At 41.2% G+C, this 26,717-nt stretch overlaps 1 protein-coding gene across 3 annotated transcripts in view; it reads right to left on the reverse strand.

Annotated features, from left to right (window-relative positions):
* Window positions 1-5,198: 5,198 nt before the first annotated feature.
* Tlk1 (tousled like kinase 1) overlaps window positions 5,199-26,717 on the reverse strand; it is a 118,113-nt gene continuing 96,594 nt past the window's right edge. For all 3 annotated transcript variants that reach the window (XM_052182665.1, XM_052182666.1, XM_052182667.1), the window contains 8 exons: window positions 18,103-18,200; window positions 16,919-17,000; window positions 14,659-14,840; window positions 14,301-14,470; window positions 13,825-13,960; window positions 10,595-10,706; window positions 9,406-9,513; window positions 5,199-6,966 (listed from right to left, as the gene is read on the reverse strand). In XM_052182665.1, the coding sequence (XP_052038625.1) occupies window positions 6,790-6,966; window positions 9,406-9,513; window positions 10,595-10,706; window positions 13,825-13,960; window positions 14,301-14,470; window positions 14,659-14,840; window positions 16,919-17,000; window positions 18,103-18,200 (1,065 nt within the window). In that variant the 3' untranslated portion in view covers window positions 5,199-6,789. The remainder of the gene's footprint in view (window positions 6,967-9,405; window positions 9,514-10,594; window positions 10,707-13,824; window positions 13,961-14,300; window positions 14,471-14,658; window positions 14,841-16,918; window positions 17,001-18,102; window positions 18,201-26,717) is intronic.

Consider the following 26,717-nt stretch of genomic DNA (forward strand, 5'->3'; position numbering starts at 1 on the left):
CTAAACTAGCCTTACAAATCAGCTCCTCGGATACTAAAGGTCAAGATCTTCTCTTAGAATTTAAAAGAAAAGCGAACAAAATAAAAAACAAATTACACTTTAGCATATACAAAATAATCCTGCCCTCACTGTTTAGATTCCTTAGCTAACATGGTCACTACTGGGGAACAATGAATCTTTTTTTTTCCTTCTTTTGTTTTTAGAGACAGGGTTTCTCTGTGTAGCCCTGGCTGAGATCAAACTCAGAAATCCACCTGCCTCTGCCTCCTGAGTGCTGGGATTAAAGCCTGTATTACCACGCCTGGCCTGGAACTCTGAATCTTGATGTGCAAGACCTGATAATGCTCTGTGTGTGTGTGTGTGTGTGTCTGTCTGTCTGTCTTCAAAGAGGTTTCTTTTTTAAAGACTTAAGAGTTGAAACTGTCTGCTAGATAACCCGTGCTTCTGAAAAAGCTTTACAAACTGAAGGAAAAAAAAAAACCCACATTCCTACTGGAGAGTTAAAATTGTCAAAGAAAAACAAATGTTACCAAGCCCTGGGATCCATTAGTCCAGAAGCCACTCGTGTTAGTGTCCACAGAGGCTTCAGATCCACAGAGCGCAGTGGGGAAGCAGCATTAACCTGGGAAAGAGCCCATCCTACCCAGCGGCACCCCAGGAATGTGCTAGGCCTCCGAAACTGAGAGTGCAAGGCAGGTGAGGAACTCCAGAGAGCCACAGGAGGGCCTCACTGCCCAGATATGGGTTCAAAAGCACATCAAACCCAGGGGCTGGCTGCTCCCCAGCTGTCCATCTCTCCTTGGTGCCTCCCAATGGCTTCCAAGGCTCTGTGTGTGTGTGTGTGTGTGCACTGCACTTGGGTGTGGGTCCCTGTGCAACCGGTCTCACTTCCTGTGCTCGGTTCCAGCAGGCAGGGGCGGTCAGTACACAGTTTACAGATGTAGAAGTTAGTGACTATGCTCACACGGATAAACCAACAAGGAAGACAAAGCCAGAGCTGACTTCCAAACCAGAGACACCAGACCCCCACCCCCACCCCATTATCCTTTCCTGACTATTTACAAAGAAGTTATGGCTGGGCAGTGGAGACACACGCCTGTAATCCCAGCACTCTGGGAGGCAGAGGCAGGCAGTTTGAGGCCGGCCTGGTCTACAGAGTGAGTTCCAGGACAGCCAGGGCTACACAGAGAAACCCTATCTTGAAAAAACAAAAACAAAAAACAAGCAAATAAAAAGAAGTTATGAATTTGCTCATTAGTAGACTAAATAGTTACTTTGAAACACCTAAACGTACTGCTAAACACATTCATTTTTTGGCAACTTTGGTGTCCAAGTTTGATGACTGCCCTGTCTTACAGAAGTCCTTGGTATTTCCTGCTAAATCTGTGAATTAACACACATACAGCAGGCAATCAACTCAGATGGAGTGGTGGGTCAGGGTGTGGTGTCTGGCCTAAGGCTTTCCCAACAGCTTAAGAGCCTTGAAGCTTACATGAAAATTTGAAATGGAGTCGCTCAGTGGTCAGGATCTGTGTGAAGGCTGTGTCGGACACCCCATGGTGGTGTGCATGAGGGGGCGCTCAGCCATCTGGATCTGTGTGAAGGCAGTGTTGGACATCCCATGGTGACTTGTGTGAGGGGGTGGGGCGGGGGGTTGCGCATGTTTATCAGTCCCAAGACTTTGGAGGGATGCACTGAAGGTTTTCCCAACTTCCAGAACTTTTCCTTTGTGCGAGCGAGCTACTGAGTCAGCTTCAAAGCTCTCATTAGAAGGAGATCGGTGGGCAGGGCCAAGCCCACAGCTCCTCCGCTCCTCCTCCGTGGAGAGGTGTCAACACCCTGGAAGCCTCTCTGGGGAGGGCACACAGGTCCTACCCGTGGGTGGCATGACTGCAGAGGGCAAGGGAACACAGCAAGGACCGCACTGGTTTGCACCTCACCTTCCTCTTACCTGAAAGGAGCGTAGGTGCTCTCTGGTGACCACTACCACCACCGGTGCGTGCTGACAGCGGTCCAAAACTTTTCTTTAGGTTTGCTCTTTTACGATGATATAAAAAGTCACACTTGCTCTTTGATTTTTGTCACCACTGAAAAGTGACATTTCAGGCTTCCAAAGATAGTTTGATCTGTCTGTCTGTCTGTCTACCTGTCTGACAACCAGGCTGGCTCTGGACTTCAACTCAGGCCTGACACCAAGGTTGCGGGTGTCGCTGTGCCAAGCTTCTCTCCATCCCCTCTGATGCATCACTGAATGTGCGACTCTGCCACACCAGCTTCCCCTACTGAAGAGCAGGCCCTCCCACCCTCCCTCCCTCCTACCTCAAATCTTACCTCATCCTCCATCTTACCGGAAAGATGCCAGAGGCACAGAAGCACTTCTGAGGGAGCAGCATATCTGGCAGAAGAACCTTCTAGCCCAGCTCTGGTGTTTCCCCTCCAAACTCCTGTTTCCTAGTCAGTCTGTGTGCGTCTGTGCGCGCACCTTCCCTTTCCTGGGACTGCAATCATCTCTTCCTCGAAACTTGATTCCAACATTGAGAAACCACTTTTTCTTGAAGGAACTTACGTTATAAGAACCAAAGGCTTTTTGTGAATAAGGCAAAAGCAATGATCTTGGGAGTTTTAAAAAGCAGCCGCTGCCAGCACTTTCTAAGTGCTGGGCATAGCTCGGAGTGCAGTGACCTTTATCGCACGCACACAGCAGCGTTAGAAACCTGGATCCTCATTTTCAGACAGAGAACCTAGACAGCTGCCAACATCCTGCTGCCAACTGCGGCGGTGTCCCTGTGCCCTCAGGTGTGCAGCCTGTGCAGGGGATCCACACCTGAGCTGAAGGCCAAGGGGCCTCAGGCCTGAGCCAACCTGCTTTTCCCTTGAAAATTTCTACCACTTCGGTTCAGTTTTATGAAAACCAATTTTGAATTCAGTTTATACCCTCAAATCTTACCTATTTAAAAGTTTTCCAGGGTGCCTGAGCATGGGAAAACCCTGCCGACTAAGGCCGATGTCTACCACAACCAGACAGCCTCTCAGCCGGGCACCTGGGGCCTTTCTCCACAGGGGCAGTGCTGTTTCTCTCGGGTCCTGTCTGGGGTATTCTGAGTGCCTACACTTGACCCTAACGCTAATGTCATTTAGCGTTAATTATTTTATAGGATCCATTTCCTTTTTCCTGACAAAACCTAGTCATTCAGCCAGCATCTGAGATTACGGAAATGATTCCCCATGCTAACGAGGCACACCAGGCAATGGCCTTTGCTCATCTTGGATGTCCCTACCCTCAGTCTCCCAAAACTTTGTTTTGTTTGTTTGATACAGGGTTTCTGTGTAGCCCTGGATGTCCTAGAACTCAGACATCTGCCTGCCTCTGCCTCTCAAGTGCTGGGATTAAAGGCCTTCGCCACCACCGCCCAGCCCTGCAAAATTTTATAAGCCTTTAGTCACCCTCTGGAAAGTTGATCTGCCTACTGACAAGTGGTCCCAGAGTGGGCATTCACTGTGCGCAGGCACTCATGGGGCTTCCGAACCCCAGCCCCCTCCATGTCGCTGCTATCTCTGCCTTTATGGACCAAACGGGCCAAAGATCCACAAGGGCAAGGAGACAGATAACCCACATCTTAGGGTTATATGGCTGCGAAGACACACCATAACAAGGTGACTCTATTATAAAGAAAAGCTCTAAGCTGGGGCTGGCTTGCAGTTTCCGGTTAGTCTGTTGTTATCATGGCGGCACGCAGGTGGGCATGGTGCTGGAGACACAGCTCAGAGTTCCACATCTTGATCCGAAGGCACCCAAATGCAGACTGTTCCACGCTGGATGGAGATTAAGTGTATATATGACCTCAAAGCCCACCTCCACAGTGACACACTTCCTTCAACGAGGCCACATCTACTCTAACAAGGTCATACCTCTTAATAGTGCTACTTCCTATGGGTCAACCACTTAAACACATTAATCTATGGGGACCAAACCTATTCAGACCACTACAGAGTAAAGTAGCCACACACAGAATTCCAGCATTCTGGAGGCTGGGGCAGGAAGACTGCTATCAACTTTGAGGCCGTTTTGGACTACATAACCAGATTCTAGATAAATTAATTAATGGGGGTGGGGGGAAGTAAGGTAACTGGAGATGTATTTGGGGTGGGAAAGCCAATTCAGATACAAATGGACAAACTATACACACTCAAAAACCACCGAAGAATGAGCCAAAATCCAAAAATTCAATTTAGAAACTAGCTGTCAAGTAGTTTTAGAAATAGGCTAGATATTCAAAACACTGAAATTTAGTGTATTCAGAGGAAAAATTATTTGAAAAACATGGAAATTTACAGTGAAACTAGAGAAGCACCGGGCGGTGGTAGCGCACGCCTGTAATCCCAGCACTCTGGGAGGCAGAGGCAGGCGGATTTCTGAGTTCGAGGCCAGCCTGGTCTACAGCGTGAGTTCCAGGACAGCCAGGGCTACACAGAGAAACCCTGTCTCGAAAAAAACCAAATCCCCCCCCCCCCCCCAAAAAAACAAAGAAACTAGAGAAGGACCTGATGTGTTTACATTTAAACTCAAATTCTTTCGTAGGAAAAGTGTGGCCACAGGGAAAACCACGCGCTTCCCACCCTCAACGTTGGCACCCATCGTCATGGCAGCCTCTGCGCTTCTTTCCACATTCATGTGGTTACTGAGTTCAGTATTCATGTGTGCACTTACTGTTTTTGGGAGGCAGTCTGCTGGGGACTGAACCTATGTGAGCCCGTGACCACACCCCCAACCTGCACAGCTGCTCTCCAGCTTGAGAACCGTGCACTTACTTTACCTGTAGTCAGTGATGACTCCAGAAGACAAGAAATAACTAGTACTCAAAACAAAGGGTGGAAACTGCCAGGGCAACATGGAAATTATTTAGCAACAAGCACCAGTTCCTCACAAAGGTCACTGGTTCACTGAGCACAAATACTAGTAGGCTATTTACATCGACATTGGAAAAAACTTTAGAAGACATGGGTAAGTTGATTGATCTCTGATACTCTTATTTATATTTTTTCTAAACATCGTTTCTAACTTTAACAGCCTGCAACATTTCATGTTTGTCATGTTTGTCTTGAGGATGCTTAAGGAATTTATTCATCTACCTTTTAAGTAAAGGAGCTATGCTATTACCCTCAATCTTAACGGTTCTTTGAGCGTAATTTTCACAGTCTTTACATTTTTACTGTCATTGTTTATTACTGTTTGGCTACATTCTCTATAATTCCAGCAGCATCTTAGACAGACAATGTGTCTATGTACAATGAAAACAAACAAACAAAATGGCTTGCAACACCAGGTAAGAGCCACAGTTTAACTGTACATGTTACGGGCTGTCTGGCAGGGATAGCTTGTTTTCTGCACCATGGACAACTTACATGTAAGTCTCAGCATTATGAATGTGACAGTAAAGAAAAAAAAAATCCTTACAAGAATGATATACAGCATCCCCAAAAAGTATTGGTTTCTACCACACAAGGCAGTCGGAAAATGTTCACATTTTAACAAATCTGTACAAACCACAAGGGACATTCTATGGGACTGTCATCCCACCGTGATGCTGAGAACGTTCTAGAAATGTACAATAACCATGAACAATTTATAGATCTAGTTTCTATGTGTTCCACAGCTCTAGAACCTAAAAAACTGATTTAAAGAACTCAATATGCCCAACATGGATCATTGTACATGCCTTGATTGTTAATGAGTGCCTGCTTTTAATATCTCTCTGCGATGTACAGTCAACTTGTGCCTTCAAGGTCATTCAATTTTTTATAGCAAAAAAGCAATATCATTTAGCAGCAATTAAAGCGCCTTCAAGAAGACTTAAAAAAAATACAATATCCAATTAGAAAAGCCGTATTTTTAAACATTTGTACAAGAATAAGCTGCTGAAACTCAGTAATTGTAATCCGACATCTGTACAGTAGTTTACAATAGAGCCAGAAGGGAATTCATCATTATCCTGCATACAACTGGCCCGCTTTTGGTTATACACTGTCTCCTGTTTTAATGAACCAGGCCTGGAAACAAAAGAAAAATGCCTGTTAATTCTAAATCACTGAAAGCCCTGGAAATACTATCATTTAGTAACTTCAACTGATTTGCAATAGGCAGCTTTCTGTGTCAAAAGATGTGAAGTGTCCAGAAGTGACAGATCACTTTTAACACGACCAGTCAAGCGGGTGGGGTAGGCGGCGGACCACTGGCATGTGATTTCGAGGTACAACTTGGTAAAAGCCAGAATAGGCAAATGACAAAGTCTACAACTGTCCAAAGACCCTAACGCTCACATTCTGCTATAGAACACAACGGCCGCTGTCGCTCAGTTCTTGCTTTGGTTTCTGCAGATCAGCTGCCAAGCGCTGCCGACGCTGTACCAGGCACTGTAGCTCCTGTGTCACAAATGTCTCATCATTTTCCATGTGTTCTTAAATAATGAAAAACTACCCTTCATATTAGAACTCTGGTAACAATCAAATATATTTAAGTATTATAAACGTTATTTACAGAGTCCCCCTTGTTCTACTGTAACATGGCATTCCTGTTTTGTGCTGCTCCAGGGCAGTGAGGAGTTGAGTGTGTACTTAGTCACTGTCCATGATCCACTCTCACACAAAGGACTCCATGGAGAGCTTTAGTTCACAAACACTTCTTAACCATGTCCCATGTAAAAAAAAACCACAAACACTCAAATGCACTCAACTTCAAGTATGCATCTGGAAGCCAATCAGAGAGAAGAGATCATGCCAATCTTAGAGGAGTCAGTAAGTAATTATGCTTGAAGAAGGAGGCGTGGGAGCTGCTGTCAGCCCAGACATATGTAGGTTTCCTGAAGAATTTGATCTTCTCATGTGTGGCAGAAGGTATGGGTCATTTGCCAGCTGGTGCACATCAAATCGATCTTCTTTTCGGTAAGCCAAACAGCGTCTTATGAAGGCCTTCAAAAGAGAGAGAGAAAGAGAGTAACACTAGTGATCTCCTACCTTCTAAATACCAACCCAACAACAGCTACAGAAGCAAGGACACAATTAAGACTATAAACGAGGGGCTGGAGAGAAGGCTCTGTGGTTAAGAGCACTGATTGCTCTTCTGAAGGTCCTGAGTTCAAATCCCAGGAACCACATGGTGTCTCACAACCATCTGTAATAAAGATCTGAGCCCCTCTTCTGGTGTGTTTGAAGACAGCTACAGTGTACTTACATATAATAAAAGACTGTATGTAAACGGATCAACTTTTACAGAAGGCCAAAGCTTAAGAACTCTGGAGGTAACAATGACGTGGCCCTCTGACTTCAGCCCTCCAGTGGCACCCCAGGCACATCATAGCCTTTGTCAGATTGCTTTCCTTGGATGTACTGCTGCAAAGTTTTATTTCTACGTATAAAATTCTTAATTTTCAATTAATTTTTATTTCCTGTGCGTTGGTGTTTTGTCTGCAAGTCTGTCTGTGTGAGGTGTTAGATGCCCTGGAACTGGAGTTATAGTTGTCAGCTGCCATGTGGGTGCTTAATCACTGTGTCATCTTTCCAGCCCTACAAAATTCTTAAGATATCTTTTGTTTGTATTTTTTTCTGACTCTAATCACATTTTATTATCAGTTTTGTTCTGCCAAATTTTAAGAAGCCATTCTTAGCCCTACTCTCTTCCTCTGTTCAGCATGATTATCTTTAAATGAAGATCACATTGACACAGAAGTCCCATTAGGGTTTCTGTTTCCTAGGTCAACTCAGCATCTTTAGATTTTATTTTATTTTTTTCTTTTAAAACTAGTCTACGTAGTGAGTTTTAGGCCAGCCAGGGCTACATAGTAAGATCTTGTTTCAAAAACCAACAAACAACAAAACCCCCCAAACCAACCCCAACCTTAAACTGAACCATTATGTTAAAGAAATATATAAAATACATATTGTTAATTTATTGTGAAATTATTATAGCCACCAAGAACTGTGTCTCACACCTAAAATACTAGCCCTTTGGAGCCTGGAGCAGGAGGGTTACTGTGAGGGAGACAGTCTATGTCAAATATTTAAGGCTAGCTTGAACTAGAATGAGACCTGATCTCAAAAACAAAAACCAAACCAGTCATGGTGACACACACCCTTACTCCCAGTACTCGGGAGATAGAGGAAGTCGGTTCTCTGAGTTTGAAGCCAGTCTGTTCTACACAGAGAAACCTTGCCTTGAAAAACCAAAATAAAAGAAACAAAAACAACAACAACAACAAAAAAAAACAAAGTAAAAAACATGATACAAAACCAATCCAATGAAGATTTATGGATAATTTTCAATAAATGAGAGTTTACAAAGTCATCATTTCTTTAAGTATGAAGGAGCTCTGACTGCAAACACCCTGTAGTTACTGTAGTTGAAGGAACAGGCACTGAAGCCAGCCAGGCAGAGTGGAGGTTGGCAAAGGCTCGCTTGCTCCACAGGAGCCCCAGCTCTCATGACTTTCCCAAGCACACTGACATATGCAGATTGCAAACACGTTTCCAGAATGGACTCAACTGGATTCACCTCTGACCCAGTGCACACAGCACAGAGAACAAGGGGTGAGGTCAGCAGGAGACTGCTGTGTTTGGCACAAGATTCTAAGCATTTCTGTATGCTGTGATTGTTTCCTCGCTTTACAAAAGTAAGAATAATACACAATGTATATAAAAGCACTATAGAAATGATAGATTGATAGCTGTAACAAAGAAGTAATAGAAAATTTACACATTCACATAACAAACGATTATAACTTTAGAATTGAATTTACTGCTGTAAGTAATAAAATCATGTTCGTGTTTACCATGGGGGGAGAATTGATAGCTATTATTACACCTTCTCTTCCTTATACTTACTTTTATTTTTTTTACTTACTTTTATTTTTTAAAAATGTGTTTTCTTTGACTTTATCTGTATGAGTGTTTTGCCTGCATGAATGTCAGTGAAGTGTGTGTGTCTTCGGGGAGACAAGGGTGTCAGATCCCCTTGCACTGGAGTTACAGGACATAGTAAAGTGTGTGGATGCTGGGAATTGATTCTCTGATAGAGCAGCCAGTGCCCTTAACCATTGAGCCATCTCTCCAGTCCCTCTTTTTATATACTTAAGTATCTCAGCATTACAACAGGCAGACTGAATAAGATCTAAAAGTAATAAAGGGTCCAGATGTTGTAGTTTCCTCCTAATTTTCAAAGAAATAAGTTGCTGTGCACATAGACTTAAGGAAGCATACTGAGTGCTTAAGGATGAAAGTCAGCACATCCCAGGCCGAGCGAGGCGCCCGTTCCCAGAGCACTCTGGCGGCCTTCCCTGCCATTGAGGTTACTGAAGCACTGACCACACTGGAACCACAGCCCAGGCACGTCACAGAACATTATGAGATTAATACCTTGGCTTCACTGCTTACAACTGGTTTTACAGGGAACTGAACTTCTGTGGCTTTTAGTATTGTGTTTTCCTGTAGAATGTCTTGTTGAGATTGATTGTGACCAAATGGCTTAAAAAAAAAAAAAAGAAGAAAATATTAAAATAAAATATTTAAAACAAAGAATCACCACTGAGCCCACCACAAAATGATTTGTATTTTAACATCCTGTCCTCAGCTACTTGACAGCTGGATGTGGTCTCACAGAAACAAAGATTATATTTAAGAGCAGGCTGGAAACGTCTATCAGTCAGTCTTCAGAAGATCAACCTTGCCTGACCAGGAAGCAATGGGGCTGTCATTCAAGTCCTGTCAATCAGGGGGAAGTGGGTCTAGATTTGGAGCCAGGAGACCTGGGTTTAGAGTCAGGTTTTAACAACTCAACACAAGGTGAACTGAGAACTTGAACTGAGGCCTGGCTTGTGTGCAGATCAATGAAAACGTTTTATTGATTGACTACTGGCATGAGAGGGCTACCCCTGGCCAGGTGGTCCTTGGGTAAACAAAACAGCAAGCTGGACAGGCTAAACAAGTCAGTAAGAGGTGGTCCTCTGTAGTCTCTTGCTTTGGTTCCTACCCTGGCTTCCTTCGATGGTGGACTGTAATTTGTAAACCAAGCTGGGAATTCTTCCCTGCCCACGGTGCCTTTGGTCATGATGTTATTCTCAGCCACAGAGAGCTGCTGCATATCTGGACAGCTTTCTCTACCTCTCTTCTCATAGTGATGGAGACTGGGCAGGAGGCAAACTAGACATTATCCAGGACAACTTGCATTTCTGATTCTAATATTAACAGAGGTTTGGGAAAATTTAAGTTTGATGGTATTCTCCGAGGAGATTCCAGAGGAAATGGTGCCCAGGCCAGGGGTCTGCAGGGGACAAGAGGGGCTGAGAGAAGCAAGTGGTGATGGACACTGCAAAGGGCTCAGCTCCAGAGCTGCCAACAGACAGTGTTGGGAAAGAAAGGGTAAATAAGAAAGGAGACAGCCACATCGACTGCTGACTAACTCGGACCCAAGGAAATAAGCAAGAAATGTTGTGCCTTTCCTTGGAAGGATCTGTACTGATTCTAAGTTAATGAAAATCTGCACATTTTAAAAATAACAATTCCCTTAACTTATCTCTGCACAACTGAAGTTGGTCTAACAACTTACTTTTCTACCATAGAGGCACTGGAAGAAGATGACCCCAACTGACCACACGTCGACCTTGTTGGAGATCTTCGGTGGCTCTTTTCCTACTACAAAGCACTCAGGAGGTAAATACCTGTAAGCAATGAGAGGGAAGAGAAAGGACACAATGCTTAGTTTAAAACCTTCTAAATCTTAGAGTACTTATTTTATTTACTTACACATAAACTGTTTTCATCAATAAAAACCATGAATCACAGTTTTAATTCATTTGAACCAAATACAACTTTGTAAGAAAACATTTATAATAAAGAAAACATTATCATTGGAGATTTTGATAATAAGCTTCTAATAAAAGAGGAAACACTCTCCAACCCACCTCAACCACTGGTTAAATTGCAGGTAATTCTCCTAAAATACATACCAGACCACAGAAGTCTCTCTTTTAAGCTACCCAAAGCTTTTGGCTAGCTACTCCACTGAAACAGGATCTCTTATTTCTCACTGTAACATAACCTATCCTAATCCACAATATAAATGCCAAAATCTGCAAGGACCTTTATTCCCTCTTAACCCAAACTGCTAGTCAAGTCACTCACTCACCTCTGGGCATGAGCTTTCTGTTGCCCGCCAGGCAGAACATGGCTTCCTTCCCCATGCCAGGGGAAGGTGGTATGGTGCACCTACAAAAGCATCCGTGCTCCTTGCACTAGACTGTGAGAAGTGCCAGGAGCTTCGGTTTATTGTGCAGTTTCAAGCACTACCAGTCAATGTGTGAAATATACCAAGCATTCAAACACTAACTTTTAAAATTTAAAATTGATATTCATAAATTCATATTTTGTTATGTCAAATGTAAAAATAAGTTTGCTATCTTAAGTTATAAGTAAAACAATCCATCAGAGTTGCAAGCATCTCACCACTCAAAACTTTGACAAATTAAGAATAGTAATCACAGGTAATGTTGTTAACTGTGGCTCACAGAACAATATTCAGCTCTATACTATCCTGAAGGCTGTCTCTGTGTGTGGCTGAAAGAACGGCTCAGAGCATCTCTCCACATCAAGGAGTGCGCAGGCAAGCTAGCAACCGTAAGAGCAAGCCTGCAGGGGACAGATCTGACTGCGTGGACATCAGTAAGAGAGAAGAAACGAAACTGACTTTTCCTAAGTGATCTTGACATCAATTTTAAGTCTCTGTAGATGACAAGTATTTTATAGATGTGCACTCTGAAAGAACCAACCTAGTCCCAAACACTCAGCCAGTAACTCATGACACTGTGTAGTTAAGCCACACTGAGCTCCTGCAGGCGTACTCGTTGCTCTGCACTCTGGTAGGCAAGAGTTCTGTGGCATGGGCGGGGTATAGGATGTGAAGGAGCAGGAGGGTGAGACGGCAGAAATATAGGTACAAAGGGAAAGCAGCCCCAAGGGAGGGCTGCCCAGAAGGAAGCAGGCAGCAAAGATAAGACACAGAATGTGCTAACTCCGGAATACCAGAGGGGAGTGTGCACTAGCTACAGGAGGATTGGAAATGCCCAGCCACTGAGCACATTAAGGCTTATTAGATATTAAGGCTGTATGTGTATGTCTTTTCATTCACAAGTCCAGAGAGCTCTTGGGTGGGTGTAGAACTGCACACGCACCCACTGGGAGCTCAGTGTGGTTTGACAATTTACCACTACAACACTGAACTAATTTTTTTTTGGACCAGTTTCTATAGGAAATATATTCTATTGTTTTTGAGATCGGTGTCACTATGTAGCCTTGGCTGGCCAAGAACTCACTTTGTAGACCAGGCTGGCCATCAACTACAGAGATCTTCTGCCTCTACCTTCGACGGCTGGGATTAACAATGTGTACTACCACATCTGGCCTGGAAATAAGTCCTATGTCTCTACATAAGAACATCATGACTGCTGTCCTGCAGAGCCCTTAAAATGAGACTTCTTGATTCAGGTCCACCATAAGAGGACATTTCTTCCTGCTGTTCACCAATAGTGAAGACATACTGACAGAGGAACCAACAGTGAGTCTCTACAGAGAAGGAATGCTTCTCATTTCTACAGGCCTTTAGGATTTTTGTTGTAAAGAACAGCCTTCTCTTAAGAAGTCCACAAGACTTTGGATTGAGACTACTAACTTTTAGGAGATTACACACTTTAGAGACAAATTTCTTCATTGTGAAAGCAGTAACTACTCAGGGGGCGCAACAGGCAGTTGATACGACTTTCATGTGGCTTACAAATAATCCACAAATATGGCTAATGCCTCTTCAGGCAAAGTTAACACAGCTCAGTGTAACGGTCAGCACGGGCCCACGCACACGCCATGTGGGCTGCCCTGGCCTCAACAGTCAGTGTTGGAATTTGCAATCCTGTTCAATGAAGTTGTAGGCAGCTCTATCCTGCAAAGTCTCCTTCTTGCTAATCTCATTTATTTTGAGAACTAGGTTAGTTTTGAAAATGTTACTCTATGTTCTCCGCTCTGGCAAACTTGATTAAGTTTGAAAATTCACTGTCATGCATTTTGTAAATGAGCCCCTGCTGGTGAGTTTCATGATCACTTTATGAAAGCTTAAGTCACATAGTTTGGGATCCTACTCTGACTTCTTTTCATGCTGAACAGTGCTGTGGAAGTGTAGGTCAAAGAAACCCTTCCCTCATGAGTTTTCGCTGTAATGTTTCATCACAGCAATAGTAACCCTAAGGACACCTAGGTACATTCAGAATAACTTTTACATTTAAGAATCAGTTCTATCTAGGCTTATAGCTACATAAAGACATTTTTTGAGTCAGGTCGAAAGACTACAAATATGCTGAGTTTACCTACAACCCACAATTAACAAACTCTGTATCATATATGTATAAAAATAAAATCACAAAACCTCTATATAGAGAAGACCTGAGGTTCATAGGGGTTCTTAATTGAAATAGTCAGGATATTATATCAGCAAAAGTACTTATTCAGATCATAAACATCACTCAACACCCCAGAAGACAACTCATGAATTCTGATCCACACTATAAAGTTCCTGCATATTAAAGTCATATGCAGATGCCAAGCCATCTTATTGCAATGTTCCATCTTTGCTGCTAAGAATGTAGGAGAGAACACTAGCCACAAGACTCAGCCTTTCAATTTCAAGGCTTAGCATCAGTGCCTTCAACACATTCTCAAAGAATATTTGAAAAAAAAACCTAAACATTCATAAAACATGGAGGACTAATCTAAGTAGTTTACTAATACACTTACCAGTAAGTGCCTGCCCCTTGGGAAGTCAGATCCATCCCATCAACACCATAGCTATCGTCATCCATAATTTTGGACAGACCAAAATCAGTGATTTTGATTTCTCCACACGCTGTTCCATCTACCAGAAGGATATTTCCTACAAAACAAAGTATAATATTTTTAGTCCTGTGCATGTACACACACACACACACACACACACACACACACGCGCGCGCATGAAAGTGTAATTTTTACAATTAAGAGTAATGTTTGGCAAATAAATATATATTTGGGCACTGATTATCGTGATATATGCCCTTAATTTCAACACTCAGAAAGCAGAGGAAGGTGTCTCTTGAGTTCTTCTGCTTTGGCTACATAGTAAAACCCTGTTATAAAATACAAGTAAAAATGCAAGCATAATCCCCACCTCCCACATTCTACTCCCCCCCCCCCCAAAAAAAAAACAACCCTGTAAGACACAGTTCCTGAAATACCTGGCTTAAGGTCATAATGTATAATAGGAGGTTTGATTTCATTGAGATATCGTAAGGCATTCACAATTTGCATCACAATAGACCGAGCTTCTTTCTCAGACATCAACTTGTGCTGCTTCAGGTAGAAGTCCAAGTCATTGCCTTCACAGTACTCTAGCACTGTACAAAACCTACAACAGAAGCGAACAATCATAAGAAAGCCTGCACATAAATAAAGGACACCGGGAAAGGGGAAAATCATTATCCCGTAACTAACAGAGATCCAGTGCTGACAGAGAGATGAGGATATCCTATGGTGGATCATCATAGGATCGGAATCAAAACCAGTGCACTTAATGATCATATTTTGTCTACTTACGTATCTGTATCCAAGGAGAAGTAGTCGTAGAGCTTAACTATCCTGGGGTGATCCAGTTCTTTGTGTATCCGATACTCTCTGCAAGCATGCTTGTGGTAGTTTTCTTTCTTCTCGTCTCTCCAGCTTTTATTAAGCTGGTGGATCTTCACAGCAGCGTATCTTTGCTCATACAAGTCAAATGCCTACAATTCAAGGCAGACAACAATCACACCACATACCATTCAAACACCTCATCTACACAGACTTTAAATTGGTGACAATTTTTGAAATAACCAGTGATCATCTTTACACAGAAATGTCATGGCAATGAGAACTAAAGATTCAATGTAAACTTCCACATTCAGTTTTGTTAGATGCTAATATTTTGAATCACAATGAGGCAGTGAAGCTAGCACTGCTTTAAATACGGACCTGCTCCTTTACAGGTGCAGCTCTGTGGAGCAGCCAGCAGCACAAGCAGCTATGCCGCTTCTCTGGGTGTCAGAAAACAAAGAATTTTTAATCTATCTTTTCTTAGCAACTCCCTGCTTTTTACTATTTTGAAAATTAATAGGTTCTTTTAATTTTAAAGTTACTTTTATTTTATGTGTACGGGTGTTTTGCCTGTTATCTGTACACTTGAGCATGTAGTGCATGCAGAGGCCAGAAGAGGGCATTGGGTCCTCTGAAACAAAAGCTAAGATGGTTGTGAGCTGCCCATGTGGGTGTTGGGAATTCCACATCTTTCTCTGAAAAAACAATCACCACTCAACTACTGAGCTCTCTCCACCTTCAATTAATAGGTTCTTAATAATTTTTCTACTACTGAAAAACTTCTTTTATTAAGAAATTATTTTATCTATACTTGAGAAGTAGTATAATGAGTGTTTATGCACCCACTATCCAGTTAAGAAATTAAATCTATTCCTTCTACCATGTCACCATCCCTTTAGGGTAAGACAGTATGTGAATCTAAACCCAGGGTGTTGTGCAGGTTAAGGGAATGCTCTACCATTAAATACTACCTCCAGCCACCTGACTTATCACCCCTATAATGTTTAAAAATTAAGTTGATTAATTCTTCACTATTTATCTCTAAGACATAAGGCATTAAAAAAATCATATCACCATACCTAAGCATATCAATATTTCTTAATTTGGTATATGATCTATACTCAATTTTATCAACTGCCTCTCCCCTCAAAAAAAACTACTCCAATTACCAGCCCACTTTATAAAGAAAAAGAATACAATCAGTACTAAGTTTCACATCATTTATAAGTGTTTTACACCATGGATTTTATTTTAGGTGACCTCCCTGTGACCTGAACTATGAGGATATAAATATTAAAAGCACAGATGCCTGCACAGGCCAGATGCATCAAATCACCCTGAGCTGGAGTTGGTGGGGCAGATATGAGCCTTCCAACATAGGTGTTTGAAACTGAACTCAGGTCCTTTGAGAGAGTAGTACATGCCTTTACTGTGACATCCCCCCTCCCCCAATACATGATTTAAACATCAAATGATTTTTTAAAGGAAATGGTTAAGTTTCATGGTGACTTATATGTATAGATGTTCCTTTAAGAAGCACTTAACTTAAACATTTGTTAAAAGAAGGTCTCCAGAGCTTTATTAGTTTAAGCATAAAACAAAACAAAACAAAACAAAATCACTTAGTCTAGCTGTCAATTCAACATAGCTCAAAGTTTTCTGAGGGGCTCTGCATCAGGAGACTGACTTGATCAGACTGGCCAGTAATCAGTGGCACCCATGAGCATGTGATGCTTGACTATGTAAACACACACACACAGCAGAGGGACAGAGCCAGGAAGCAGTGTCCCTCCACAGCTCTGGCTTCCAGCATCTGCCTGGTGCTCCTGCTCTGGTTTCCCTTAGTGTAGGACTGTAAACTCTTAAGATGAAGTAACTGTTTCCTCTCCTACTTGTTTTGGTCAAGGTGTTGATTACAGCAAGAGAGGCAAACTAGACCTAAGAGTAAAGTGACTCAATGACCAGCAAGCAGAGGAGCTGAGCAGTGGAGAGGAGCAAGACTTAGTGCAGTGTCAGTACTGTCTTGGAGCCTCAGTCTTACGTTCAATGGCTGAGAAAACTGCACAGGTCAGTAACAGAGCTTAGACCCTAGAGTTATGAAAACAAAACTCTCAATAAGCTTTCTTTGTAATGAGACTGAGGATAAATGTCCATCTAAAACCAGAAAAGAAAAGCCAAGTATTTCTTAACCATACCCCACCCGCCAGCATAAAGAACAAAAACACACCTTATAGACTTCACTAAAGCCACCTCTTCCAAGCAGATGAAGTAATAAATATCTTTCATTTAACGTTGGATGATCTTTAAACCTTAAAAGAGGGGGAAAAACTACTGAGGCACATTAAAAGAACACAAGGAGTTCTGAGTACATTAATGCCCACTCTTGACTACTCTTAGCTATGCCTGTTTCAGTTTCTCTGCTGTTAATCTCAAATACCAGCCAGTAGCTACTTGTATTCTCTCAGTCCTTCTACATAATATATCAGCTATAATGCTGTAGCACTTACCAGCTGGAACTATAATACCTAGCCTCTAACAGTATCCAAAACCCACCAATTATGCTTGATAGGAAACCCTTATCCTCATAAACTATTTCATTCAAGAAAATATTTTTATAATGAGTTACAAGTGATCAAGCCTTTATAGTACTGACTTATATCTGAAAAAGAGTTTATCAACTGGTCTTTGTTCATGGTTATATCTTAGTGTCTTTGGACTTGTATTCATCAATTTTGAAAATAAAAATTAAAAAAAAACTTATAAAACTCACTCTAAGTAATACTGCCGTTGTTAATGTTGCTTTTATCTGTGATACATTAAGTAACACACACTCTTATGACTAAGTGATGTGTGTCATACCAGCTACACATTAAGTATTTACATAAATTCATTAGTTTTTCACCCAATCCTATGAAACAAAATCTGTTACTATGTCTCTGTTACAGACAAGGGCTCTGCAGCTACACAGAAAGGGTCAGACTGGGCAGACTGTCTATACAAGTCTAACAGTAATACATGGAAGGATTTTGTAGAAAAAGTTTCCAAAATTTACTGCTAGCAATGACTTTAAAATACCAGGCATGTAAGCACACTACATTAGTACAATTTTACTGGTATATATTTTGATACAAGATCAAAATGATTTTGCTCAAAAAGCTTACAGGTTAAGGGGAGGAGACAAAATAACATTTGGTATGAAATAAAGAGAAAGCCACTTCAGATATGCAGAATAGAGTATTTCAGGTGGTGAAATAAGAGATGGGAGAGGGAGGTGCAAGCGGGGTGGGGTGGGAAAATGGGGATCACACAGGCATCCAAGCCGGAACACCAGGGAAGTTTGCTGTGTATACAGAGATGCTGAGGAGGAAAAGTCTCTGTTCTCCCTTAGGCCTTGCGTCATGTGTGACTTACTGTGAATTATCCTCATTGTTTATTCTCTTCAGCTCTCGGATGTGAAGATTCCTGACCCTTTCCAAACGTTCCAGTTCTGCCTGGATTTCAGCCTCTTCCTGAAAATGAAGAGAAAGAAACTATAAGTTCTGTTTATTTTTGATATAAAAGGATATTTTATCCATGCATCCATTTCACAGTGACAAGAACTATAGCATATTACAAAGTACCACTGAATTAGTTAGAAGACCAGAGTGTTCTCTCAGAGATAGACATGAGCAAAGGCCTATTGCGGCTCCCATCCCTACCTAAGAACTGTACATGGATGCCCACATTTTTCTGTACTCCGAGGAACATATTTTGAAAATGTCTACAGTGAGTGATTGACTTCAAGGCAATCACTTGAGAAGGTGAGGGAGACAGACAGACAGATAGACAGAAAATCAGAGATAGAAGGCACCCTTAATTTAACTATAAGACTTCAAAATGGGTTCCCCAATTTTAAGAGGAACAAATTTACTAGCACAAAACAAATGGAGGTTTTGGGGAAAAAAGTAGTAGCTACAATCTAATAAAATCTAGAATATAAATAAACTTTAGATAAACCCTACAACCTTAAAGACACATTCAAGCAAACTTATGAACAGCAACGGCAGATCTTCAGTTAGCAGAGCAGATGAAGCCAAGTCTAAGATGTACTTCAGAAGTAGTCAGTATATATTGATGCATGCATTTTATATCTTGAAACACATTTTTTTTAAAAGAAAATCAAAGATACCAAAGCATATCAAGCAAACATACTCTCTCCCTCCTCACATACACATGCCTTTGTCAGTGTTAATTTAAGAATTATTTTCAGATAGATACAAACATGCCAAATTTGGGAGTTTTCTACAGATGTCCAATTTTAAAAATATTTTGAATAAAAGTATTTGTTAAGTAAATAAACACAGATTATGATGGCTTACTATGTATGTATTATAATTATTAATCTACTGTAGAAAATATAGACTAGATGTTATTTCTCAATATTATACTTAAACATCCTCTTATTTCATTAGCTCCTTTACTTGGCATTAACAGTGTCCTTGAATAGGAAGTCAGGGTGCACACCTGTAATTCTAGCACATGGGAGACCATGGCAATGAAGATTACAAATCTGAGCACAGTCAGATCCTTATAGGGAGAGACAAGGAGAAGACGAGGGAGACAGACAGACAGAAAATCAGAGATAGAGGGTACCCTTAATCTAATTATAATTTGTTCAAATTCTTGTGAACAAAACTAAATCTTCAAAGATCAAAAAACGAAATTCAGGGCCTTCATCCTCGGGCCTTGCCATCCTGGAGACGGTCACATGGTGTCTTCTGACTTACACCAGCCAACCCACCCCCTGCCACCAAATGCCATATAATTAAAAAAAAAGGTTCTTAATGTTTAAACTTCATGTGATCCTGAAAGTTACAGCTTTATCATCATCATCGTGTGTGTGTGTGTGTGTGTGTGTGTGTGTGTTTTAAGCAACACTCACTAGGCTCTGTAGTCTGAATTAGCATCCTTTCTTAGGCCTCTAAAATGCTGGATTAACAGGATAGAAACCTGACTACACGGGGAACAATTGTTATTCTTCAATATAATTCAACCACTACTTTTTACAGAGATAGATGATGAAGAATATTAGATGACAAATTTAAACTATCAAGATAAATTTAAATAATGAGATATCTAGAGTTCTTCAAAGATTTTTCTCTCATTATTTTTTGTAGGTACTAGAGGAAGCACAGGGCCATTTTCGTGACAGGCAGGCATTTAACACTGAGCTGCATGCCTCGCCTTTAAGTTTTCTTATGTGATATCTCATAACTTGCTATAGCTTCAGTCAGGAACTTTTGGCAGGCTTTTATGTATTTCAGACTGACCTCAAACCCACAAATACCAAGTGCTAAGAGCAATACCATTCAACATCAAAGACTCACTGTACAAACAGGAAATAAATTTTCAAGCTTTGGAATAATACACTCTGTGTACAGCTAGCCTGAGTGCCTTTAATAACGCAGAAAAAACTAGCCATTTAGATAGGTAAAAAGTATGATAAAGCTTACATTTTAGCTCCACAATCCAGAAGAGGTTGACTGTTCTCTTCACATGACTGGCATTTGGTAAGCTAGTAAAAGTTCAAAGGGTCTGATAAAATGCACCAAGCCTACCAGAAGAGCAACTGGAATGCCTACCTGTTGCAATTTTACTTGGAATTACCACATGGGGATGCAATTTCAACAGTGTATTTACAGAAATGTAGTCTTTTACGTATTTTTTAATTTAATTTTAAATTTCATTTTATGTATACAGATGCCACGTCTCCATGATTATCTGTACCCACATGCATGCCTGGTGCCTGAGGGGGCTAGAAGAAGGCCGCGAGCGGGCCCTTGGCATTCAAGTGGCAGATGGTTGTGAGTACCAGGAGGGTGCTGGGAATTGAACCCATATCTTCTGGAAGAGCAGTCAGTGCTCTTAACCACTATGCCATCTCTCCAGCCCCAGGATTGAGTCTCAACTATAGAATTACGAGATTCAACTAAACTGCTGAATAGAATAATACTTTTTATAGTCTTCAGGTATTTATACAATAGAGATAACAAATGTCTTACAGTTCCTACAGGAAGTGTGAACTATAGTTACAACTCCCGCCTGCTAACCTAATAATTCTTAAACCTTAAAACACTAGGACATATTCTAGGAGAATACAATTCTGCAACTTGAATTAATTTTTCCCAAATTTCACAGAGAAAAACGTATAATGTTAAACAGGAAATATTTATGTTTTCCCTTAAGTTCATACACAGAAGCCTTAATTCTGGGTCTTTGGAACACAGTCAGGGAGGGTTTGTTGAAAGTTATGAAGGTGAGGCTTCATGACAAGATAAGTGTGCTAATTAGATGAGATTCCTGCCTGGCTAAATACATGTCCCCAGACTAGGTACAAGCTATGAAGAAGAGTCTTCACTAAAACCAATCTCTGCTAAAACCTCATCTAGACTCTGAAACTAAGTAAATAAACTTTTTGTTGCTCAAGTGACCAGTCTGGTACTTTACTACTGCAGCCCAAGCAAGCATACACATTCTTTTAAAGCAGTAGTTCTCATCCTTCCTAATGCTGTGCCTGTCATGTTGTGGTAACCTCTAAGCATAAAGTTATTTCACTGTTACTTCAAAACTGTAATTTTGTTACTGTTACAAATCAAAATGTAAATATCTGATATGCGGGGTTGTAACCCAGATTGAGAAAGCACTGTCTAAGCAAATGCTAGAGGCAATACTGTCCAACAGTGTCTCCTCATAAGAAAGGTTGTGGCCCAGTTGAATTATAGCTGCTTGAGTTTAAACAACTAAGTTACCTTGCGTCAGATAATTTCCAAAGGTCTGTTCTAGAGGCTATATTCTTATTGCTTGAGAATGACATTAATCTTTTTTCAGTGAGTTTAGAAGTGAGAATGGTCTGAGTTCACAACTAATCACAATAGAACCATATCTCTAAACTCACAGAACGTGACAGAAAAAACAGGTCAAATTAGTAAAATTTAACCATGTACTAAATTTCACCAGGCATGGTAGTGCACACCTTTAGTCCCAGCACTCCAGAGGCAGAAGAAACAGGCAGATTTCTGAGTTCTGGGCCAGCCTGGACTACAGAGAAAGCTCCAGGCCAGCAAAAGCTGTACAATATGATCGTATCTAAAAAATAAGTAAGTTCTAATTCTGGTTTCAACCACTAGCTACTTAGTTATGTAAAGCATAAAGAATCTTAAAGGAACAAGGATATTTCTGGAAATGGACTGGTCTCTGTAGGCAGTTACAGAGTAGAATGAACACTAGTAAGAACACATTAGTGGTGGGCTAGGTGATCAAACACAAAATAAATGGACATATCCCTTCTCTATTCAAGCCCAAAATACAGCAACAGGCACCTTAACATTATGTTGCCATCTAAAACACATTTTTATATTCTGGTATATATCACAAAAATCAAGTCATATAAACAGCAGATTGATACTGCCTGATTAAATGACTTGTAAAATATTACTTTCCAATATTTTTAAATGAACATGAACAATAAGTCCCATAGCCACTTCACCTGAACAACTTGTCTCTTAACATAATTTCAGCACAAAAATGTGCTTTACTTATAGTTAGTCTCTTCTGACAACTTAATACCCCAATTTATGAGTTCTATGTCAACTCCAGTTTCTTGCCCTAATTCCTGTCCATCTGTCTTCTCTCTCTCACACGTACACACACACACACACACACACACACACACACACACACACACACACAGAGGGGAGGGAGAGAGACAGAGAGAGATCTATCAATTTTCTTCAACTTTATCCTTATTATGTAGATATGAGCCAATAGCCAAACAGTTATTACCAATACAGAGCAGGTCTGAATTTATCTTGACTGTCATACTTGAGTGTGACTGTATAGGTGGGAAAGGAGGAGATATAGAGGTCTGGGAATCATGTCTACTTTTTTTTCTACCTATACATATCATCTTTCTAGTTTCATTCCCAATGCAGACATCCGCTATGACTGAGGGGAACAATTTCTTTCTTTCCTACGTGAGTTCAAGCAGCTTAGCGCTTGTTGCTAACAGTTACTGACGGATGTCCTCCTCTCCCCTCATTTCCTCCTAAGAGAGAAGTGTGTGAAGGTATGTGATGGGTGTGGCCCGTGCGTTTCATTCTCTCTTCAAATGCACAGCTAGATACACTGAAGCTTTTAAATGGACATGGATGCTAAACCAGACAGGTTTGTTCCTCTACAAGTTTCTCAGTTTTGTGTAAACAAAGCAAAACCCTGTCAAACAGCTGCAAATAAATATAAGAATTCCAATGACTGGCAAATTAAAAATATAATATTTGGTATTTATTCTGCTGAACTGCTGTATTCTAGGGGCAGAATCCCTTCACATGTCACCCAGGGTGTTGACACTGGCTAGCCCAGGTACAGTAAGTAGTACATGTCCTGGTTTCTACTTTCTTTGAACCCTTTCAGGATACTGATGGAGAACATAAGTATAAAAAGTTTAAAGTTTCTACCTGACAATGGGAAGGGATTCACTTTAACATTCTCATTATGTGTGTGCATTTAAACGGCATAAATTTATAGTTTTGAATAGAAATAGCCAGTGGCCAAGAAATTGGTCTCCTTTTAAATCAGTAATTTCTGGACTAAACAACGCAGCATGCTCCAAGTGAAGGAACCCTGACCTGCAATATTAAAACAGTCACAAAAACCAAAACTTATTTTTTGAGTTAAGAGTGTCACATAGCTTAACCTTGGCTGTGTGACTGTAGCTGAGGATGATATTGAATTCCTGCTCTTCCTTGGATTTTACACACACACACACACACACACACACACACACACACACACACACACACACACAGAGTACCACCCCTAGATACAGGCCAACATTCCACTAGGTGAGTACATCCCCAACCCTACAAAAATGTTTAAATCCTACTGTTTAAACAAGTAAATTGACATTAAATACTAAAGAAAGAAACCTCCAAATTTTCATTTTGGTAAGTGGCTATCATCTACTGCCAAGTTAGGGCTCAGATTGTAAGGGCCAGACTGTCCCAGGTGTCTGGGGAGGTGCCTATAAACAGCAGAGAGCTTCCTTCCATGTATAGCTAGTTCCATGCTCTCAGCAGCCGTCCTTCACAATCTACTCATCTGTGACTAGGAAGCAACAGCAGACACCATGTCGACTGGAGGATTCCCGCCGGTGCCTTAGCACCTTTCTGGCCATATGCAGCAAGAAGCCAAGCCTCCTGGGCTTTGTGACTTCGTCAAGCACAGTGCACTTCCTCCAGCATTCCAGAACTACCCCTAATCCTGCCTTCACCATGTTAAGTTATGGCCACAACACAGATGTGAATAAATAGACCTAAAGAGTAAGCCATCTAATGTTATACTGCTCATTATTTTCACTCAAAACTAAATGACAAGAAATGTCACATACACAACTTATTTTTGTGATCATACTAAGGATTTGATAAGTTGGATGATATTAAGTATTCTAAAAAGGCTGAAAGAGATACCAAAGTTGGTCAGGAATATGTGAAGTCAATTCACCTAAAACCAATGCCCTGCATTCTCCACTGTTCAAAAGGCTGTAGGCAATCCAGTCTTGTCCGTTTCAACTGGCTGCATGTTCCACTGTGAGGAGTGAGAAAAGAGCTGTGAGCTTGTTCTCAGCCTGTAAAGAGGTCACCATGGAGGTTAGTACTGACGCTGCTGCTGCCTGTCACTGCTTGTTTCTCTTTGCAGGTGCCAATATCGGTCAGAGAACAGGATGTCAGTGGCAGAGTTGTTGCTACACTGTTATCTCTTCAGAACGAGGCACAAGGAGAGATGAATGCCACATCGCAAGGAGCAGAGGAGAAAGAGAGAAAGAAATGGTGTCAGGTGGCATGCTGGATGCGATTCTGCTTCAGTAGAGACTGAGATGACTGTCAATTGTTTAGCTGATTGCTTCAGGCTGATACCTCTGGGTCTGCTGGGTCTTGCCTATCCCTGTTTCAATTACAAACTGGTTATGTCTCCCCAATAAAACTTCTGGCACTTAAGCCATGTCTTAGAAATCTGTCTCTGTCTCCGTCTCTTACACACGTGCACACACACACACAGACACACACTCACTCCCCATGCCTACTTTATGATTTAGTATCTGAGACATCAAAATTTCTAGCATTCTCCTAAAATAATCACATATTTAAAATGTAAATTTGAAAACAAGAGAACAGCAGGTATGCTACTGTACATCTGTAGTCCCAGAACTTGGGAGGCAGAGACAGGCAAATAAATCTCCCTGAGTTCAAAGCCAGCCAGGACCAATCTCAAACACCCAACAACAGAAACTAAAGAACAAAGAACAACTATGTTCACACACTGTTCACATTATAAACTTAATGTGTCAAGACACAGTAAACATTCCTTTATCAGTCTAGGAGAGCAGAATCACTAAAACATACATGCTTTATATACTATGACTAGAGACACATTTTAGGGAATTGTTTCATTGTTGATTTCACTGAAAACATGGCTGTTTTCAATTCCAGAATAACTATCTCCTTCTACAAACAGCCTATAAACAGCCTTCAAGAGCTTTGTTAAATCAGAGGATAAAAGTTTATTCATTATTAGAAATTTACCAAAGCCTAGTAGAAAAAAGGGATCGACAAATTTATGGTTTGATGATACTCCTAAATCCCTACATTTCAGATGGGACAGAAATATTTAAAATGGTGCCATGTGTGTATGTGCATGCATGCAGGTTGCAGGTAAATGTCTGTGTGTGCATATGTAAGTCAGAGGCTGACACCTGCATCCTCGTCAATCACTTGCTACCTTTGTTTCCTAATTTTTAAGTGTGTGTGTGTATTTCTGAGAGAGAGAGAGAGAGAGAGAGAGAGAGAGAGAGAGAGAGAGAGAAATGCTAAGTGGAGGGGATATTTATGTGGAGTCAGATCTCTCCTTCTACCTTTATGTGGGCTTGGCGATTGAACTTAGGTCATCAGGCTTGCATAGTGAAAAATTTTACCTTCTGGGCGATTTCACTAGACCTCTACCTACGTTTTTGAGACAGAGTCTCTCACTGAACCTAGAGTTCACCGATTTATCTATGCTGGCAGCTCGGGAACCCACCTGTCTTCGCCTCCTAGCCCTGGGGTTACAGATATGCTACTGAATCCACGTTTTACTAGGGTGCTGGGGACCCAGACTCAGGCCTTCCTGCTTATGTACTAAGCATTTCACTAACTCAACTATCTCCCCAGCCTTTATTTTACCTTTTTGAAAACATAAAATTATTCTTTGCAACAAGGTTTTAAAGTAAAGTAAGCACTAATTAGAGGGAGTTTGCATAACTACTGGTAGCAAAAATGAGTAGATTTCCCCTTGAAATCATTTCCGGAGTAATGGAGTCTTATATACAGTTCTGTTCTATGTAATTCTTAAGATATTTTTTGAAAGTTACTTGGAGGCTGGAAAGATAGCTCAGTGGGTAAGCACCAGTCTGCCTCAGTCTGCTTTTAGGACCCACCTGGAAGATGGAGAAAACCAATTTACATGTGCTATGGCATAAGCATAATCACATATGTGCACACATGCTTCACACACACACAATGTTAAAAAAAAAAAGTCAAGCTGGACTGGAGAGTTGGCTTCGTGGTGAGGGGCACGGGCATCTCATCCAGAGAACCTGGGCTGTCTCAGCTCACAAGCATCTGTAATTCTAGTTCCTGGAGATTCCTAGTTCACCTCGTCTAAGCCTCCTAGGGCTGTACACACATGGTGTATGAATAAAAACCACAGGCAAAATACTTGAATACATAAAATCAAACAGATTAATTAAAACCAATCTTATTTGAGAGTGTTTGTACTTTAACGGGGGGGGGGGGGTCGTCTAATGATCTTTAAAAGTAAATTGAGTGAAAAAAACACATGTCAAATAATAACAAAGAAACATTCTCACGTGAGCATGATTTCCAAGGAAGGAAATATGTGACAGAGAAGGTGTGTGTGAAAAGCAACTAAACTGTCCTCTGTGGTGGAGACAACGC

This window comes from Apodemus sylvaticus, chromosome 5 (genome assembly GCF_947179515.1).
Source record: "Apodemus sylvaticus chromosome 5, mApoSyl1.1, whole genome shotgun sequence".
In the NCBI taxonomy this organism is placed as follows: Eukaryota; Metazoa; Chordata; class Mammalia; order Rodentia; family Muridae; genus Apodemus; species Apodemus sylvaticus.